The sequence below is a fragment of the Calonectris borealis genome, chromosome 2, assembly GCF_964195595.1.
Source record: "Calonectris borealis chromosome 2, bCalBor7.hap1.2, whole genome shotgun sequence".
In the NCBI taxonomy this organism is placed as follows: Eukaryota; Metazoa; Chordata; class Aves; order Procellariiformes; family Procellariidae; genus Calonectris; species Calonectris borealis.
In genome coordinates this window covers 124,648,676-124,670,008 of record NC_134313.1, presented here as the reverse complement: position 1 = coordinate 124,670,008, position 21,333 = coordinate 124,648,676, and the positions used below count along the sequence as shown (strand labels likewise).

The following is a 21,333-nucleotide window of genomic DNA, read 5'->3' as shown; positions in this document are numbered from 1 at the left end:
CATCGTGTCAGTGGAACCTGAGCACGTGCTTAAAGTTAAGCACATACATTTAAGTGTTGCCTTATATTGGTCAGCGTTTTCCCAGCTAGGAGCAAGTCCCTGCATGCAAACATGCAGCAAACTGTTAGGTCAGCCCTTGATAAAGTAAGATTTAACAATTCTTGTTTAGATTATGTTTATATTTGACAAAAATGAAGAAACAAAACCACTGACTTGACAGTTGACAGTTGTTTTTGGTGAGATGAGGGGAATGGTGCATGTTTAGGTGAAATTTAAAGACTGGTTAATGACTAGGTTCAACAGAACTTGATGCTTGTTCTCTTTTAAATAGGATCATAATCTTTTGTGATAAATTATGACTAATTTGGCATCTCATATGTGGAATGCTTCTCCATTTCCTGGAAAGTTTCTATTCATGAGTGTGCCACTTCTTTAAAGATCACATTTTATTTTGTTTTGTTCTCTTCTAATGCTTTCTCAGGAGTGCTTTTAGGTTTTAATAACTTCTCTAATGCAGAAATTCTGGGTTTGTTCACATTTTTTACAATGTGCTTGTTTCATTTGTATCATGACATGTGCACATGTATGCGTGCACATATGTATGTTGTTATAATTGCATCTATTTATATGTAATTGTATTTATATGTGTGTATATACATGTAAATATTTCACTATGAAACTGTGTGTGCTGGGTGTCATAATTTAATTTCTATGAACCAATAATATGTTTTAAAAGCTATTATTTTATCTGGAGTCACAAATACAAAATTGAATTAGAAATTTATAGTACATAGTGAAAATAGGATTATTATGAAAACAAGCCAAACTGTATGTGTTTATATTCAAATTACGAATGACTGAAAACAGAAAAAACACGGAGTAGCTGAGGCTCAATGTGGTTATAGTATGCTATTCGTGTTGTACACGTCACAAGAAATAATTGTTTATACTTTTATTACTAAAATTTGGAAATAGTATGCTGATCTCTCCATGCTTCAAACTCTATAGAACAATGTTTTTCTTCTTTCTTTTTTTCCAGCACTTGCTACTAGCAATAAAGTTTATCATGGCATTTGTAATTCCGGATAAACCAAGAGATATCCAGATAAAACTAGCCAAATTGGAATTTGAATCTCTAGAGGCTCTCAAACAACAGGTAAGAGCAACTGACATGTATAAACTGACAGTGAAAAGCGTTGGTGGCCTGAAGGAAAGATAAACTAGGGAGATTCTGCTTTTGGTTTAGGTGGATAAATAGGTAAATCCTGCGATTTTGAAATTCCTGTTTAAATTATGTTAAGATTAGCTAGCTAAAGCTGTTCCATCTCTGCCCCACAGGTTGCGGTGGCTGAGTGGAGTGTGGAAGAGTCACTAGTACAGTGTACAACACAGGGTATTAAATAAATAGCAAACAGTACTGGTTTACTTCTACACATTGGGTTGTAAACTGTAGCATTTCAGATACTGCTTCATTTTCTGTTAATCCATCACTACTTAAGAAGTGGAGCAGAGAGCTGGAAGTTTTAATGATCCATCTGTCCTTTCAACCCACCAATGTATCTGAGTCAACACCAAGAAAAAGGGCTTCCTTTTCAGACATCTTGAAATTTCTGGTATGGCTAGTAATGTAGCAACTTGTAATGTCTGTTGTCCTTGTGTGTGCAAACATACTTTGTTTATATTGTCACTTTTAAAGGACATTGGGCTCTATGAAACCTAATTTCATCCCCTGGAGGTATTTGTTGTTGCAACACTAGGATTTCTTTCATTGCTGAAATACCGTCACAAATAAACAGTTAACTTAGCTCTAATATAAACAGAAATTGTAAACAGATGGAACATGAAAAAAATGTTTGAGAACTAAGTATGTATGAGGGAAGGGTAATGTTGCCTTATTTTCCTGTCCATACAATATTCTCATTTTATTGCATAAATAAGGTGTATTTTACAATATACGTAACAGGCATTCCAAAACAATTTAGGAAATAAGGAACTAGATTTTTCTACTGAAAATTTCTGTTTTAACAAATGATTCCACAGAGAGAGTGGTGGAGATCACAAGAGGTAAAGAATTGGTTAGCTTCAGTAGGGTACAGGGATTCTACAGAGCTGGTTTTGCGATGGCAGCATACTTCAGGAGTTTCTGACTCTACTATGCTAGATAGGATTTCCAAGCTAGCTTACATATCAGGAAAAAAAACCCACCAGCATGGAGCTGCAGAGACTGGTTCACCTATTTAATAGCTCAGATATTTTTACACTGCAGTGCATGGGTTTACATTAACATAATTCTTTGTGTGCTCCAGATGCAGCTGTGTAACCTGCTCTATACTGTGTTTTTTGTGTAGAACTGGAAATTACTTTTTAAAACATCTACCATAGCTGCGTGTGACAAAATGATCTCTTAATTCTGGACAAACTGAGCCTGTAAACAATACACTGCCTTTTCTAGTTAAAATCCCACAGTTTTGTGTGATGCTAGAACATCGCTATTGAGGTCAGCACTGTCTTCCGTAATCAGCCATAACAAACAAAATTCAAATTACAATTGAATCTAATGCCTAGTAGTTTTGTTTTGCCTTTCTCCAGTATGTCAATGTGAAATTACCAGGACGTGGTCATGAATCTCATGTACTTTTTAGATAATATTAAAAGGAACAAGACTACATTTCTATTTTAGTTGTTCCTTATCTGTTTTCATTTTATAGACAGGCAAAACTAGGCCATCCACCGGAATCTTAAGCTCAAGTGAATACAGTCACCTTTGGTTATAATGTGCCAACTGGAATATATACAGAGTCTCTTTCAATATGAGTGCGCATGTCAGCAGTTAGGACTTCGTCTCCTATCCTTGCATTTGTGCATTCCCTACAATAATATATGCCTGATCCCCAGTTCTTCAGGTTGTTTCATTAATTCAGTAGTGAAAAGTTAGTCTGAATTTCAATAAGAACCAGAAGCCTGGCAGTTCTCGCTTAATTCTTTTGAGTTTTCCTACAGGATTCAGGAAGAATATTGGCTGGTTTTTAGGTGCCTTGTTAGGTACTTTGAACACAAGTATCTACCATCGCCTTTTTAGATTTCCTCTGATTGATACTGTGCTGTCTATCTCATAGACATACAGAGATTTGGGCTTTTTTTCTGGTGCCTTCGTTTTTTGACTGAAAAATACCTGCGTTTAAAAGTAATACGTTGGCAGTGCAAAAAGATACTGAAGCATTTATTTTAGAAGCACGTTTTCAAGTTCTTCCTCTTGTTACTGAAAGTCATCATGGTAATTTAAGCTGTGTATCTTTCAAGAAAAAAAACAACCCCCCCAACACAACTGTTCAAAAAAACAGACATAAAAGTCTGGGGCAAATGTGTTGTGGGATCACATGTTACAGAGAAACTGGTTTACATACTTTTGTGCAAGTATGCATCACATTCCTCTCTTGATGCTAACCAGACATGCATGCCGTTGTGTTTTACCATGTGAGTTTTTGGAATACTGCTGTCTTGGGATGTAGCTATTAGAAGGGTGTTAACACTATCAGACTGTAAACCTCTAAGATGCCAAAATAGATTATTAGGCTCTATATATAGTGCATGGAGAGAAAATCTCCTAATACAGTTGCTTTGAACAGTTGTATTGATTATGCTTGGGATCCTTAACTTTAGACAGTGCGAGCACCTTTACATTTTCATTAATGCTAAGCTAATTGCTTTTTAACCTGGTGCAGTGGGACTGTAACTATTCTGTGTTCAAATCCATTTGAAGACTGAGTTAGTCTCTCTCTGAAAGGGATTTTAGGGAATACAGTGTCTCAGCTCTCTAATAGAGATGAACGATCATCATTAGAGCTTGTTAAAATCGTCTATATTGTGAAAACTGCCATAATTTAAAAAAAAAATTATATTGGAATGACAGTCTTGTTTTGAAGTTCTTAGACTTTAAGAAAGGTTTTTAGGAAGTTCTGAAATGTTTCTTTTAAACATTTCTTTACATAGTTTGTTTAAGACTGTTGAGAGGGAGTGGACTGTTGAATGGGTTGTAATAATTTGATCTATTTTGAAAATACTTTGTTAGGATATCCTCGAAGTATCATAACAAAGTTTGTTTACATAACTCAAGACAAAATACTTTCCCCGATTTGGATTCAGAAAGGTTAATGTGCTACACGTGTAAACTTTGCTTCAAATTTCCCTGATGTCCTTCAGTGTAAAGAATGGTAGAGGAGGCTGGTTAGACTCTATTTTTGCGGGGGCTGGGGCAGAGAGTAAATTAATGTGAACTCTTTAATAGAGGACTAAAGAGAATATGGATCAAGATTTTTGGAAGAGGAGCAGGAGCAATTCACACTCCCTAAAGTGTTCTCCGTTTCTTTTCACCTGGAAGGAAGCCTGGATGCTGGGCAACTAGAAGTGGGTACTGTCTGCTGCTAGGGTGATGGACCCTTTTCTGGTGAGCATCATGATCCTCCTTAGAGAAGTAGCTAGCTAGTAAAGTGGGGTGAGGTGCCCCAGACTCCCCCTGCTTCTTGGCAGTACTCTGCTCTGTTGCATCTATTTCTTGCAAGTGCAGAAACATGCCATGCTCTTTTGTCTAGTTCCTATTTTAAGGAAGAGAGACTATTTTAAGGAAGAGATAGGTGTGCCTGCAAGCAGCAAGGGAACAGTCAGTTAATTCTTCAGTGGTTCAGGAATTACCATAGGCGCAGGTGAGGACCAATGCTGTAAAATTAGTGTGAGGACACTATCTAGCATTTTCAGGGCAGTGACAGTGAAAGCTACACTAATAAGCATTTTAGCTTCTGGACAGATGAAAGCTTAATGAATAGACAAAAGGCCCTCATGGCTGGAGGTGGGTCAGCAGTCTATCCTTATAAAAGGTCTAAGTTCCAGAAACACAAGACCACCACAGGTTAATCAGCATAACTTGCATTTTGTGGACTAGATTACTGTCATGTTTTCAGGTATTATGAGATCTTCCCAGTATTACCTTCTTCCGATTGAGCCAAACATCAGATTAATACCTTCTTTCTGCACTGAAACTAGACCCAGGCAAAGCAAATGAGAGACAAATTGGGGAAAAATAATTATTCATGCAATTATTTTCTGAGCATGAAATACAGAGAGCAGCAACTCCAACATGGTATATAACTAGTAGCCATTTTTCAAGGAAAAATAAAGTTTTAAATGGTGGGGAATGGCGTATCTTTTCACAAAGTGCAACTACCTAGACAGCATCAGTATTAGCTCTGAAAACAAAAGCTTAGTGATGTAAAAATGCTTGTGTTTTTTATGGTATTTTGCATTAAAAAAATCTGAATTTTATAAATTGGACAAAGATGTTTTTCCTTATAGCATCTCCTTCAGTATCTCAGCAGAATAAACATAGCCCCGATAGCAACAACAGAGAAATAAATTTTAGTGCAAGAGTTTGCTTTTTCAGAGGAACTACAGGGCAAAAAAACTGTCCTTAAGCTGGAGCGGAAATGCAGATGTGAAGGGTTTTTTGTTCTGTGCATCCCTTCCCAGTTCCTTCCCCACCCCCAGCCCTTACCTCCAAGGGGACCTAATCTATAAACGCCCCATCATCCCTGTGCTCTAGCTTCTTTTCTTAAGGTGTTCTAGCCATCAGTGACCAGTATCTTTTAACAGGAATGCCTTTTCCTTCTAATAGGTGAAGCCTTTCAGTGCTTCCTCTGAAGAAGCGTGTTGGATATCTGATGTCCAGCTGTAAATGCTCCACCAGAAAGAGACGCCAGATAGATAACATGCTCGTGAGCAAAGGGCCCCATCAGCTGATTGACAGTTGTCATCCTTCTTCAACTGCCAGTAATGAAAAGAGTCAAGTTTATTGAACACCAGCCATGAAAGTATGCCTCCTTTATCCTACCTGGTGTATTTCTTTTCAGAGTGAGATAAAGAAATGCAGTCATTCAGCCTTGGCCAAGTGGAGAAAGACCTTTTGCTCTTTCACACAGTATCTCCCATGGTGGTTGTACCATCTACATACAACTGCTTAGTGGCAGTGGTATAGTCTGAATATCCATAAACAATTGCTTCAATTGCTTTAGAGGGAGATCTAGGCATTTGTAAGTCAGTAGTGCTCCTTCTTAATGATTTCCAGCAGAATAACAAGTTTTCAAAAGCAACAGTAGGTGCAACATTCACTAGGATTTTTCCAGCAATATCATCCATTTCCTGAAAATGAGTCTGATGTGTCTCAGTTCCCTCTCCAGGAAATGAAGGAACTGGAGAATGCTGTGACTGATCTCTTCATCATCTTGGTTGACCAAAGGCTTCTTCAAAACACGATAGTGTGTTAATGACCTTCTTTTTGAAAGGGATAGCGAGACAATGACAGAAAGAGGCAGGTGTCTGTTTGCCTAGGTGCAGTCATATGGAAAGTTTCAACTCTCTCTCCCTGCTCCTGCAAGTATTCTGGCATGTAAAAGTTGCTGTTCTCTCCAATAAAAACCCTCTGCTTAAAGTAGTATCAGTGCTTTAACATTGCAATTCACTGCATTGCAGCAGCTCTAATAATTGCAAAGCTTTTTGGTTGCTGACTGCAATGGCTGGACCTTACCATTTCCTCTAGGAATAGTACCCACTAGCACTAATGATGTCCTTTCCAGAAGGAATACACTAAATTGGAGTGTGCTGGCCCATCTGGGCCCTGTCCTGTTAGCATGCTTAGCCTCTCTGAGACAGCTTTCTGTAGCGTAGAGGAAAATAGAGAGATAAGGGTCTTCTGCTCTGGGCAACGTTTGTGCTTGCTCCTTGCATCTCCTCAAGCTGTTGTTCTTGCAGGGATTTTCTATTTACTAACATGTCATGAGTCTCAGAATATGACCAGGGGGTGTGATGGGCCAACATAGCTGCTTGAACAGGCAGTGAGCCTCAGAAATGTCCCTTCTTTTTTTGGTGGGGGAAGGAAGAGAACGGGATCTTTTTTTTTTTTTAACCATTTAACAGCATGAGTCGTTAGTATTTAATATCCTGCTTATTTATCTTGCAAAATAGGAACTGAAGACAGTTTTTGTGAGACTGAAACAAACTCAATGGGTTACTGCCTCATTCAGTGCTGTAATTACTAGAATTAGAGGGCTCAGAAAAGGACTACCTGTAGCTTCAGGACTACCCTCAGAACACTACTGATAATAAAAGCAGAAGCTCGTTCAGTGCTTGCTGGCAATGCTGAGCAAACACAAGGCTGGAGTCGGCCAGAAGAAAAGGCAAGCAGCTGAAATGAAAAGATTTCATTCAAATAATCAAAAATTTGCAAAACAACCTGTAGGAACGACTGGTGAAACGTCAGCTCAAACATTGAATTTAGATTAAAACAGAATGCGATTAAATAAAACACTTGCTTTATGTTTTGACCAAAAAAAAATCCTTAAAAATAGTATTGTTTCTAAAGCAAAAAATATTTTTAACAAAAACTCAGTTTTTCAGCAGAAGTGTGTGGCTGCATTTTTTTTGATAGGCTCCACTGGTTTGTGTAATGAGACATAACTCACAGGTGATGTTAAAGTAGAACCATTACTAATCATTTTTGTTTGCTGTAGGTTTGTTGTTTTTTTTTTTTAAGAGTCCAAAACTGTTAATTCAACTTTGCAAATGCAATTTTTCCCTAGTGAATAGTCAGAATGCTTCCAGACATGTCATTATAACATTTGCATGTGTTTTGATAGCAGCAGGGATATAATGCAAGTAAGATTCATTATATTTTCATAACACAGTTTAAGCATAGAAAGACTTCCACCCAGTCATAGGAGAACAGATTGTGTTCAAACATAGTTTTGCCAGTGTATTATAAACATGAATTCCTTTAATGTTGGACCTTTCTTGAGAGTATGTTTCTGAAAACTACTTTCAATATAAAAGTGTTAGCAAAACCAAAATAAATTATGATCCTTTAAGAAAAAAAGTAAACCCAAAAGCCCATTCATTTGGGAAGAAGTTTTTGTGTCCCCATTTGTGACTTTTCAGCTGAAGGTGAGATGACACCAAGTCTGCCTGGTTTGCAGATAAATTAAACTTTTAACTATGGGACGCTTGAGAGCTAACAGTATAAAATAAACTTTTAAATAGATATGATTGTAATCTGATCGTAAGTGATACTTTTGCATGCTCTTAACGGGAACAGAAACAAACAATGCACCAACTTTCCAGCAGGTGTAATTTTCTTTTCCAACAATCCATTCGTTCTCTGTGACTATTGCCAGGGGTAAAATTGTCCATCGAGTTATGTTTCTGTAACAGCTAAGTCTCTCTGCAAAGATAACGCGTTTTACCTTTCTCAAATCATGACCTGGAGCCTGGTGGTGGAGTGAATATCAATCAGTTCAGTCCTCTCTTTTTGCCTGACATCCCAGATCTTTGATGAGATACGATCTCAACAAGGAAGCCTGGAGTAAAGGAATAGGATAAAAAATAGGTTAAAATTGTTCCTGCTGTAAGAATACTGCAGCTACATCAGACTTCCATAGTTTCAGAACCCAGAGGGGATCCCAATTATATGTGAACTGGTTTGAATACAAGGGAAGAGGCTATTCGACTTCCCATACAAATGAGAGTAAAGTGCACAGTGAGATTTGATTTCAAGAACTCTGGTAACCAGCTTTCAACAGGACATTCATGTGTCTGTAGTTACAGACTTCTAAATAATATTTGCACCTGTTACTGAGAAGGTGAAGGACTAGAACGAAAGAAAAAATGAAATCTCTTGTCTCGTTAAAATTCCTTCAAAAGAAAAGAATCCCAAAAGATTACACTTACCATGATTTGATAATGAAACTTTCTTTATAGGACTGAATAGAACTTGGTGATTTAAAAAAAGCAGTATTTGTTGTAAGCAGCTGTGGAGTCCCACACACCTATCACATTTTAAAAATCCTTTTCCCTATGCCATCTTAAAAGATCCCAGTGAGACCAATAAGCCTTTAAAAGAAATGCTAGTTTAATAGAAATAATTAAACTTGAACTCTGGAAAACTTTCTCTATGAGCAGGAAGACAGCAAATAGGATATATCTCAGCTTTTCAGAGGTGATGATTTCAGTCAAATTTATATGTTTAAATATTACCTGATTACCCACACACGCACACTATAAAGAAAATCAACTCTCTCTCTCTCTCTCTCCTTTTGGCTTTTGGCTTTTCTGTCATCCTGCCTACTGGGAGAACTCTTTCTGAGACTAGCTGGACATCAAAAAGCAGGAACCCACAGAATTCCTGAAAAACAGACAAAAATTTTAAAGTGGGTTCATGTCTGTGTGTTGCTAGTGATGACACTTGCACCATGACTGAGTCTTTGCACATGCTGTGCAGTCTGATCATGGTGATTAAGAACAAGTATCGAATCTGATACGTTGCCTACGCAGCCACTGGGGGTTTATTCATTTTGAACTTGAAAAAATCGTATGCCTGCTGGTGCTGCCTTGAATACTCACACTTTTTGTATGAGAAATAGCACTCTAATATATATCTGCCATTTCAGTGAGGTGGGTAAGATGCATGCCAAATAGGCAAGTCGTTGCTATATACATGGATTGATAATTATTGTTCTGAAATGAGATGTAATTGCTTGTCTGAATAACATAAAAAGAAAAATAAGTGGTTTATATGTGTAAATTTTGTTTAAATTGCACAGTGTCCATGAATACTTTAATATGTTATGTATACGACTTAAGTAGCACATGCTTTTTGTATGTTAAAGTAGTCCTTATACAAATATTTTTCAAACTTTCATCATGGAGTATTTTGTAAAGGTGTTTTCATGGACCATTGCTTCTTGCACTTTCAGGTATCTAATTCTATACTTTCCCCCAGCATCTAAAGAGTTGATGTAGTTAAAAATGTATTGAGAGGGGTGATTTTCAAAAGACAAGATAAAAATTAGCACTTGTTGTGTTCATTCTGTATTATTTTCTCTATTTTTCAGTGTGTGTTGTTGACCTGAACATGTAAGTTAGAGGTGCAGTATTTTAATGGGTAGGCCACAGCTTTTTTAATAATCACAGATACGTACAAATAAACCAGGCATAAACAGTACAACAGTGTCTACGTAGATACAGAACATTTTCGCTTAATTCACAAGAGACAGCAAAATCCCTCAGTACAGTCAAGGGCTGTGTTGCAGAGTAAGAGTGGAGATGTGTTCTACAGACATTTTGATCTGTCCTCTGCTGAATTCACTCCCCACACCATCCTTCCTGATACTTTCTGCTGCAACTGTGGCTGATAAGGGATCTTTTATTGCAGAGACCAGTCCCTTGACCATCACAGACTATCCTGCACGGCTTGGATCCTTGTCACACAAGCAGTGACAATTTGTGCATTTAGCTCTCCAACTATTGCTCTGCACTACTGATGTCCATTAAGATGACTTTTTTTTTTTTACTGTGAACCCTTTCAGTGTTAGCAATGAATTATGTTAAAGCATTAACTTTCCTCTCCCTCATCCTCTCATCTGGTTGAGGATGGGTGGAATTGTTGCTCTTTCTTCTCCAAAGCTAGACAGAAAAACACTGCATTGCAGGAGGTTTCAGGCTTTGAATGCCTCTGGCTCTTGTGGTGTCTTATGGGGAACACCTGCCTGGCAGGTGGTGCAAGTGATTGACTCTTAGTCAAATTACTGTCCCCTAGGAGCCACTGAGGTCCCGCAAGCTCAGCAACATATGGCAGCATTTGGGTTTTGGCTTGGGGTTTTTTTGCCACTCATAATTTTCTAGAACAAATTATCAACTCATATTTCATTTACATTCTTATAATTTTTGCATGTTATTTGGCAGCTCTGTTTTGTCCACTGGCTCTCTTTTGCTGCTTCTCAAAATTTGTGATAATTCACAAATTTGAAGGTAGTAAAATTTGTGCTGAGGAAAACCTTCCAAGTGAACAGATGGATGTGAAGCAGCTTGATCCAACAAAGGTGTGTTTATTTGTTTTAACTCCAGTGCATCAGAAAGCTTCTGCAAACTCTGCATAAGTTCACCTGTGCTAGCTGAAAAGTAATCGTGTCTGACATAGGTATCTCTATTGTATCAGCACAGAGACCACCCACTTGTTCATAGGTAATTAGCAAATACTTGTTCTGTGTCAACACCCATTTTCTAAGACTTGCTGTATCCATAATATAAAGAACTTTGCTATGATGTCTTAAATAATTTTGCCCTCTACCAATATCCAGACTGATACCTAGACTATGTTTAAACGTGACCTTTAAGAGTTTGTGATTTCATAGAGTCATAGACTGGCCTTAGGTTGGAAGGGACCACTAGAGATCATCCAGTCCAACATCCCCCTGTTGAGCTAGTGGTATAGCTGAAGCTTCTTGTAGGCTAGGAAAGGTCATATTTTTAAGATAAATACTTCTCCCAGAGTGACACTTCATCAGAGAGGTTTTGGTTTTTTTTCCCCTACTTGCTTTGGAAGATTAAAATAAACAAAATTCATTATTTGTTTTCTGGGACACATTGAATTGCATGTGAGCATTTCTTTGTGAAAACATGCCATGCATGTAAAAACAAAAAGCCCCACCTCTGTCACTAGTATGGATGTAGGCACTCTATACACGTGTGGCGGGACAGCACCAGCAAAATTTAGTCTGTGTATTTCATAGCTATTATAAATGAGGAAAGTACTATTTTCACTAATTATTGTGTAACCATGGTGGTGATACTACTTGACTGAAATGAAACTGGTAAATGATGAGGGACTGCAGAAACTTTGACCCCTTAACAGAGCGTGGCAGGATATCCACTTCCAAAGGAAGGAGCCTCTGCCTGTGAAGGGGAAGGGAGATTGAGTCCCCTTTTCACCCCATGCCAGACCAGGCAACAGGACTGTGTCCCTGTGTTGAGTCACTGGAAGCAGGCATGGGGTGTCAGTCAGAAAGAAGTTTTGGCTTGCTTTTCTCTCAATTTTGTGTGTATGCCCACCAAAGCAACCTGCTAGCTTCCTTAGGAGGGGACTGGTAGCAATTGTATTCCCAAAGAAACTTGGATTTGGCTGTTTTTAATCTGGTATATAAGATTAGGAAATCAGAAAGGAGCTGTGATGCAATACCAAGAATGCAGGAGATTAAGATGGGGAAGTCTGCAGAGATTAAGCTCTGGTAGTTTTTTCTGGCTAACGCACATTTAAGATGTGTGTATGGGAAGAAGTCTGTATCTACCATTGGTACATTTCTAAGCATTTTGTCCCGATATCAGCAGTTCTTTTTAATAGATGTACAAATGATTCTCTTGAGTTATATGACAGTCTGAACCAGCAGTTTGTAACCTTTGCTGCCATAACATAGGGGAGATTATTTAGTGATGTGAGTCTTACAAGACTCAATTTATTTACCTTGTCAAGAAAAGGGTTGAGAGATGCCTTGTTATGTATATATTTACTAGTGCATGGAAGGGTAGCAGGAGACTTTTTAACCTTCCTGATAAAAGCGTAATGTGGCCCAGTGGCTGAAGTTAGACGTTACATAAAGTAGGCACAATTCTGTATCTGTGAAAAGAGGTGAATGTTGGACCGGATTAGAAATGGGGTGTATCAGGGACAAACCAAACTTTTATCAAAGATGGTACGCCATCTCTACCAGCAGTCTCAAACAGATGTCTAGGAAAGAGCAGGAGAGCATGGCAACTAGGTGTGCTTCCTCCTAAAATTCTCCTAGTTTCCAGTCATTCTTAGCTCTGATTTTTCTAAGCCAGATACAGTTTCTTTGTATTCAGTAATCTTCAGTGATTTTCTATTCCATGGTGGTGTTCTGTCTCCCTTTGAACCATTTTTAGCTTTAGGGTCCAGTGTCCTTTGGCAAGAAGTGCTACAACTCGTTATTCTCGGTGATAAGGACAAGGGTCGATTATTTGCAGGCATCTTAATATATTCTAATCAGGTTTGGTGGAAAAATTCTTTAGCTTTTACATATGAGAGGAGGTATTGGGCTGAATTATTGTGGAGGTCCTTTTGGCTTCTGGAATCTGTGAATTTGAGTTTCCATAATTTTATTTTACGGGCTTTGTGGAAAACATGACGGCCTGATTTGCTTTTAGCTTGTTAATGATGCTTGCAGATTTGCTTTAAGACAATTAGTTTAATCAAATCATGTGCTTCAGGGCTTTAGCTAACTCCTTTTTTCCTCTGTTTGTGTATAGATGGCCAAATAATGTGAATTGGTGCAAAGAGTCCTCTTTCTCGGAGGCCAGGTTAACATTTTGCTAACACAATGAAAGCCAGACTGATTACCAAATTTGGGAAGATTCAAGCTGGCAAGGTTCTTGTAGTTTCTGGTCTTCCACTATGATATGGTACATGAATCAACTTACCTAATCTGTTCCTTGCCACCATAGGGGGGACATTAGGCGCTGAGTGTACTTTCCTATCCTCCTCTTATGGAAAATTGTTTAATCTGCCAAAAACTGAAAAGTCTGAGAACTGTCAGTTTGGTAGTTGTCATTAGATGAGATATGCAGGAGTTGGTGGTGGTTGATTTCATGGCCTGTTGTGCCTTTGACGTATGCCAAGCAGTTATACCGCAACATAGCAAGTGACATTGTTTAGTTTCTTAAAATAGCTAAGGTCATTTCTATCACTTGGGACTGGGACATTTAAAAGTCCATCTTCCAAACTCTGTAACTTTATAGAAGAAGAAAATATTGCATTGATGAGGAATAGTTTTATATTGCTTAATGTATTTAGTTATTTTCATGTGTGACTCTCATATAAAATTGTATTGTGCATGTAAAATTTTAATTTAATTGTAAATATAAATTTAAAGTAAATACTCCATTAGTAATTAGCTATATTGGCTTTCTTATCAGAGGCATTTATGTGTAGAAGGGTCAAGTATTTGCTTCATGACAGGAGCGCTCAGAAATACTACGAGGTTGAATCTTTCTGCTGTTTGGGATCTTCTGCGTTTCAAGGGGGGCACTTTGCTTAGGGAGTTCTGGCCAGCACCTCCATAATGCATAGCCAGATTTCTGCAGCCTGTGCTTTCTGCCTGACTGGTGAGTTACATCGTTCCTTTGTAACTACTGGATGCCTTTATTTATTTCCTTAAAGGCGTCTTTATAGTCACAATAGGCAGGTTTTTTTAAAGTTCAGCTTAATATAGGCAGCTGCTTTCCCTGGAGTACATGCATTTAAAAGTTACTGTTTTTCTACTCGTGTATTGTGTACATAATGTTTTCCTGCAAACATTAGCCATACTGGGTAGCTTTGAGAACAAAACTGTTGCACTAAGATAAACATTTGAGAGTCTGCTTTAATGCCCAAAGCCTCTTAGCTTTTTTAGGTCAAATTATCTTGTATCCTCTGACTGTGTTTCTAGGCATGCTACTGCTAAATGCTACTTTTAAAATTCAAATTCTGTGTTGTATTTTTGTTGACAAGGTTAAAGAGAAGCTATCTCACCATGGTGAGAACAAGATAGTGGTGCTACTTTCTTACAGCTGGCACCTAAGAAGAATGCAGATGTATTATACTTACAGTATTACCTCTGCTTTTTGTATTCTGCCAGTGTCAATATAACAATACTGGTGCAAAATGAGGATGTTCTGTTACAACAGTGTGCTAGGAGTTAAAATTTTGTTGACCCGAATGTTCAAGTCATTTACACTTTTAGTTTTCTGAAAGACTTTATTTTGCAAATACTGTTTTCTGCAAGCTGTAAATAATTATAAGCAAACATGGTTGAAAAAATTAAACATTATGTACTGTCCTAGAAAAGACAAATAGAACTAATTTTCTTAAGAGCAAAATGCCTTGTTTTTTTGCATTGCAAGAAAAATAACTCAATTGATAAGAATTGTTTTTTCACAAGATTTCTTCAAAAGTTGTAGCTTTCTTGTTAAGTAGATGAGTACCGCACAACAAATTTCCTTTCCCTTCCTCCTCAATGAACGCCCTCAGCTAATATTTGCCATCCTCTCAGCTAAAGATCAGATTATTGAGGAATGAGAAGAAACGTTTGTAAAACCAGGGGTTTCTGTTGCTGCGAAACAGTGGCGGTAGTGCGTGCGCAATGTAATTTTTCTAAAGTGGAGTTTACTTGCAGGGGATATACGTGAAAATGTCGAAAACCAGAGACCTCGTCGGTTTCTGCCGGTAGCTAGCGTGATGCCGTTCGTGTCTGTAACCTGGGGAGCTTGCGGGGCGGCAGGGGAGGAGGATTGTTGGCAGTTTTTTAAAACACCTCCTTAAAAGCCGGATAGTGAGAGAGTTGGAGTGGAAGAGCTGTCGGATAGTCAAATATCCGGGAGGTGGTTTGGCTGTCACACTATATGGAAGTTACGTAAAGTGTATAAGCATGTTACATAAGTGCTGCCCGGTGCTCCGGGTCACCGGCTGCTCCTCCAAAACGAACCACCACCCGCCTGAAACCAGCCCAGAAACACAGGGAGCACGCTTGGAAAACGGGCATCTACATTATTTCTGCAGCAGTGGCAGCATGTTTGCATGAGATTATGTATATGAGTATATTAGAAAGTGATAGAATGATTTGTAAGAAGAACAAAATCAAATGCCCATGAGAAATTAATTGAATTTTATTTTGACTGCGTGAGTGTCAGTCTAAAAGAGCAGATCATATACAAAAGCTTGTATTGCCGTGGAGTATGTTTCAATACTGTGTTTGATATAGCGGGGATCTCTTAGGCCCAGCAGGAAGGACCTGCTGCTTATATACAGTCCAAATAAGCATTTCTTTGCATTTGGAAAAAAAGAATTGCAGCTCGGCTTTTGCTAGCTTTTTTTGATACTGCTAGTAAAATCTTCTGTGGATTTAACTGCAGTTCTCTTGCAAATAGAAGCATGGATAGTTCTCTAGGGGAAAAAAAGAAAGGTGGGGGAAAATCTGCTGAGGCCTTTTTAATCCATCACAGTTTAAGATCAGGACTGAAAGGTGTTTGATGATGATGAACCTTTTCCACCCTGTGAAGCACCTTTTAAGGGTAGCAGTAAGAGCTCGACTCTTCATGCTTCGGTCAGATAGCTGCAGCACCTTCTTGACAGTGTGCCAGATTTAATTTATATTACAGGTTAAATGGTCAAAATCCCTGTATTTAGTAACTATAACAGATAACAGATGATAGCTCTACAAGATGTTCTCTTCTCCGTAAGTTATTGGAAAGATTGAATTCAGCTTTGCGAAGGAGTACTCTTTTTCATCCCTCAGCCTCCTCTCAAAAACTCACTCAGAGGTGGGGGACATAGCAAATACCTTCACACAAATGGCATGGGGTCTTTGCAAGGAGCTTGTTTTCATCCAGATGTTCTGGAACACAGATGACATGTCTTCCCCGTGAGTTCCAGAGACCAAGTGCTGACAGAGCGCTACGATAGTCACTGTCCAAACAAACCACGAGCAGAAACACTTTGCTTTGGAGTTGGAGTATTCATCATCACATTAAGCTGAAGCCTCTGTACCTGTCAAACTTCTAACTAAACTGAACACGTTTTATTAGAGACAGCTCTTGGATGTTGCATCCTATAATCACACTGGTCTTGAAAATCCTAAGAAAAAAGAATATGCCTAAGGCTCCATTACCATGATGTAGATTGTGCTAGTACTCTGCTAATATGTAAGTCCAGCCTGTAGCCCCATTACCTCCTCTGCCTGATCCTGCTTCACAGAATTGCAGTCGGGATCTGCATTCGTATCCAGCATGGTTGCTTCTGGTGTGTTACAGTTGGGTTAATACGATTTATTGCCAGAGTGGTGGGGCAGTTCAGCTATAGGTCAGAACCTTCTTGTCCATGAAACAAAAACCAAAATTTTCTGTAGAGTGACTTGCTAAGTAAATTGAAGGAAATTTTGTCCATTGGCAGTCTAATGTTAAGCACTAACCCCCTGTGAAAAGCTTTCTCCTATTTTGGTCTGTTGGCTGGTCCTAGAGCAATCACAGCTTTCTGTTAATTCTACGAAGAAACATTTGGCAGAACTTGCTGCAGCCCATTTTCCTACTTTAGTGCCATAAAACACATTTTGTCACCTCACAATTGCTAGGATCTCATTGACTAGTTTGTGAGCCACTCCTTTTTGCTTTGTTAGTGCAAACTGAGTTTTGTGTCTTTTCTTTGAGGAAAATCTCTGTTCTGATTTCCTGTGTCTGGGAAGATTGCCCCATGGAGCCATCCTGCAGTCCCTGTTCTGTTTGAACAGAACACTTCACACACATCTCCTGTCCACATGGTAACTCGTTGCTAGTCACTGGGAGCAAGATCTCTGTGGGCAGTTACTTAAAGAAGAATAACTATTTACATGTGGTAGTAGTAATAGGTTGTTCTTCAAGATGTATAGCCTATGTTCATCTTATACTGCACTCTTAATTCTTTGCCTCAACAAAGTTTTATATCTTACTGATTCCTTATTGATAAAGAAATGGGGAGCTGGTTGTTCCTTCTGCAGTTGGGACTTCAGGACAGTCAGACCACAATGATCATGGGTGTCAAGTTGTATCACCAGCAAAATCCATATGACAGTATAACTTAAAGAACTAGTTAAAGTAAAATAATGTTTCTTTAGCATTTAGTTTGTAGGTAAACAAGGGGCAAACTAGTTAGCTCAGTGTTCTAGTTCTGTATATCAATCTGCAGCCAGACTGTTACCTTTATCTGAAAAAAGAGTCCCTGACTATGAATTAAATGTGGTTCCTGGGGATTGTTTGGTATAAAAATGGTCTCCTCCCCTTCCTGCCCTGTTCTCTCAAATCTTGTACCTGCTTTTCTTCTTATTCTGCCCATTGTGCTTTGTTCTAAAAAGGTTTTTGTCTGTATTCATTTTGGTGTGTAGACTCTTCTGATGTTTTCAGTTTTGCATTTCTTTGTTTTACTTATCTTAATGTTTATAACCTCCATGGGAGAGACGTTGTTAGGCTGTAATGCAGTGAGTTTCATGAACCTGATTTAATAAGTGTACCTTTGCCTTGTTGCAGTTCACCCTAAACTCTAATCAGCTGTTAGGCATTTTAAAGTCCCTGTACAGTGAGTATTTTGAAAACATCCATTTAGTTGCCACTATGAGTGTTCCACAGCTCTACACACAGTGACAATGGAGAATTAATCCAGGAAAAGAAACGAGCTGAAAAAAGTAATTTAAGTACCCATGCCAACCTCGCTCCACTAGGCAGTTTGTTTACATTGATTTTATTAGGACACAAACAAAGAACTAAGGAAGAAAAGAATCTATTCTGAATTGTGCTGTTCACTCATCACAATATTCAGTATTTGAACAAAATCTCTCAGCCTCTCAACTAGACAAAATTGCATTTAATTTACTCTCATTATACACACATTTTGGTTATAGCACTCAAAATACTCAGTTCTTGAAGGACTTCATTTCAATGCGAACAGAATGTGCTGGTTTGCAAAGAAAGCCTGGTACAAACAACATTGAATGCTGAAACTTAAAATTGAAAGTTGAGGGAGGTGGAGGAGTGACAGGAAAGGTAGTTGCAGATGGCACACTCATAAGATGTTCCTTCATTTGATTTTTAATTTCGCATTGATACCAAAATCAAGCAATTTAATTGTCTTCACAGTAGAAAAAATAATGAGCCATTCCTGCCTTCGTTGTGATATTGAAATGTACATTAACTGTGAATTCTCTCGTTTCTATTTGAAGTACATCTTTATTTTCCTAATACACTAACTCCTGTGCACGTATACACATCCTTATACACCTGCATGTGCATGTGGGTGTGTACATAACCATATGTCCTTTATAACTGTTTTCTGGTAATACTGAATCAGCTTGTCAGTGACAATTTTGATAGTAGTTGTGATACTGAATCATTCTGTAGCTGCTTTATTTAACTTTTATTTATTATTTCAGGGGGTTTTTTTTAAGTATTGATTTTTTTTTCCCTCTGGGTATATGTGCAGCTTATGGCCCTGATACTGCATATGCTTATGTGAAAATATAATTTTATCTGTATGAGCTGTTCCACCTCTTGTAAAATAACTTTCATGTGTCTTTCTGAGATAGAAGTTCTGCAGTTTGATTAGAAAGGCTACGCTGCTCATGAGAAATTTTTAGATATATTAAGCCCTGCAATATTGGAGTAGAGTCTGGTTTAATTTCACCGGCTGGGAATAAAGAATGCAGATTTAAGAAGGTCAAGCCAGTGATTCTTTTACAGCTGAGTGGAAACCACAGTTTCTGAAGGCTGGATTGATGAATGAATGCTCTGTGGTTGTGCTTTGTAACTACTCAGCTAAAAAAAGAAACGATTACAGTAACATTGTGAATCTGTAAGCAATGTGAGATAATATAATGTTATTTTCCAAACATGGCTCAATGAAAATAAGAAAAGCATCATTGCACAAATGCGATGAGCTTGACATTTATGTTGCTTTGAGAAGATGCATGCTGCTGGATAAACTTCATGCACTTTTACACTCAAGATGCTAGCTACTTTGGCTGTTGGACAAAAGACAACGTTTCTGTACTGTCTAAGAACAATCCTAATACCTGGTATATCCACATGTACAGATACTTGCCATGCACCTTAAATCTTTGAAGTCAGTGGATAGGTATAGAAGTTGAGGAGCCCTGTGGATGTGAGGAAGAAAAAAAATTTTAACAGCATAAAACTCCTATAACAATTTTGAAGTATTTGTATAGTACTAGCATTTTGCTATCATAGCTAGTATAATTAAAAGTAAAATATCTGCACTGAATATTATATAGACATACTGGGACAATTCGCTTTAGATATGCTAGTCTCCCATGCTCCTTGAACAAAGCAGAAAAAGAGGTTATATTGTGCTTATCTGGAAGATAATTCAGAACAGGAACCTAACTTTGAGTTATGAGCAATCTATGAAGGAACCTACCCCTCTCTGTTAACTGTATATAGAGCATCTCGGGACAAGTCTCCCTTAGGGTAAAGCGTGAATATCTTCATGGATAAACACCAGCTAAGAACTTGGTCCATAATATAAATCCTGCTTGAAAATGAAAGCCTTTATATTTTGACCAAGTAAGGGACAAAATTAGATGTGTCATAATTTACTTGAGGGTGAATAATGGGGCCTATTAACGCAAGGCTGAATTTGAGCTTCAGAAAATGTGAGTATCGCCCCTATCAAAGATCCTGCTTGGTAGTGTCTATTCGTGTCTTTTATTAAGCTTTATTTAAACAATATGGCTTGACTGAAATGGATGAATGGAATGTCTTTTTAAGTGGCCTTCATTTTCACAAATACTTTATCTAAACATAGATACAGATTAAAAAATCTATGCAAAAAAATAGAGCATAGGGTGTTTTTGTTTGTTATCCTCTTCATTTTTTTATAAATATCTGAGATTAGTTTAAAGAACACCAGGATTAAAATTGTTTATATCCACTTGTTTGTTTATGCCTGAACGTCTTTCTATTTTCACTTTTAGGTTTGTTTCCTCCACTATCATAATCACTCTCTTATGCAGAGGGAAAGTATACAACTGAGTTTCCTGCAGAGTATTACACAAGAATGATGTAGTTCACCAAGGGCAGTGCAAAAAAAAAGTAAAAAGAGGTACACTATTGTCAGAGACCAGCATTGCAAACAAACAGTTCCTCTTCTAATCTGAAAAACTTTCGCACCTGTGGCAGGTATAAAATTAGCAATTGGAAATTTGACTTCAAATTGACTGAATCCCTTGAAATGAACACACTAGAGAGCAGTCTTTGTTTCCAAGGCAACAATCAGTTGTCTTCCTAAGGACACAAAAGGTGTTTAAATAACAAGGTTGGCTTCAGAGAACATCGTACTAAATTTATATTTTACATTCATTCAGAATATCTGGAACTACGAAACTTTCATAATGTGGAGTACAGCTCTCAATACATCTTTATTCAGTCATGAGAAGAACTCACTCCTACAAAATATATTCCCTGCCCAAGACTGTATTCTAAATATGTTACAGTTCGTGCTGCAGTTTCCAGTTTCTCACTGTGGCTATTATAGGGAGGCAAGTAGTGATATCTATAGCTAAGATTATCTAATACTTTCTGTTACATTAAACTACAGTATTAGAATGATAGCAAAAATTAGGCTCTGGAGCACGTGGTAAAAAAAAAATCAGGTATTTTGGCAGATCTAACCACAGATAGATCTAATGAAGCGCTCTTAGCCCCCCAGGAAGACATGATCATGATGACTCACTAATGCCTGATCATGGTTTTATGAAATGTTCTTTATTCATCAAAAGTGATTTTTTTTCAGGATACTTTTTATGGATGCTCATGGAGAGCTTTTCCATACCTGTGTGGCAACGTGAAAGAACAAACAATGATTTTTGAGAGAGAAGCATGCTAGCAAGAAAACAATGATGGCAATTCTTTGGCAAAGCGGTGAGA

At 38.0% G+C, this 21,333-nt stretch overlaps 1 protein-coding gene across 2 annotated transcripts in view; it reads left to right on the top strand.

The window, feature by feature from the left end:
* Positions 1-21,333, top strand: part of ANO10 (anoctamin 10) — a 126,140-nt gene that overhangs the window by 81,333 nt on the left and 23,474 nt on the right. For both annotated transcript variants that reach the window (XM_075143345.1, XM_075143344.1), the window contains exon 12: positions 1,040-1,156. In XM_075143345.1, the coding sequence (XP_074999446.1) occupies positions 1,040-1,156 (117 nt within the window). The remainder of the gene's footprint in view (positions 1-1,039; positions 1,157-21,333) is intronic.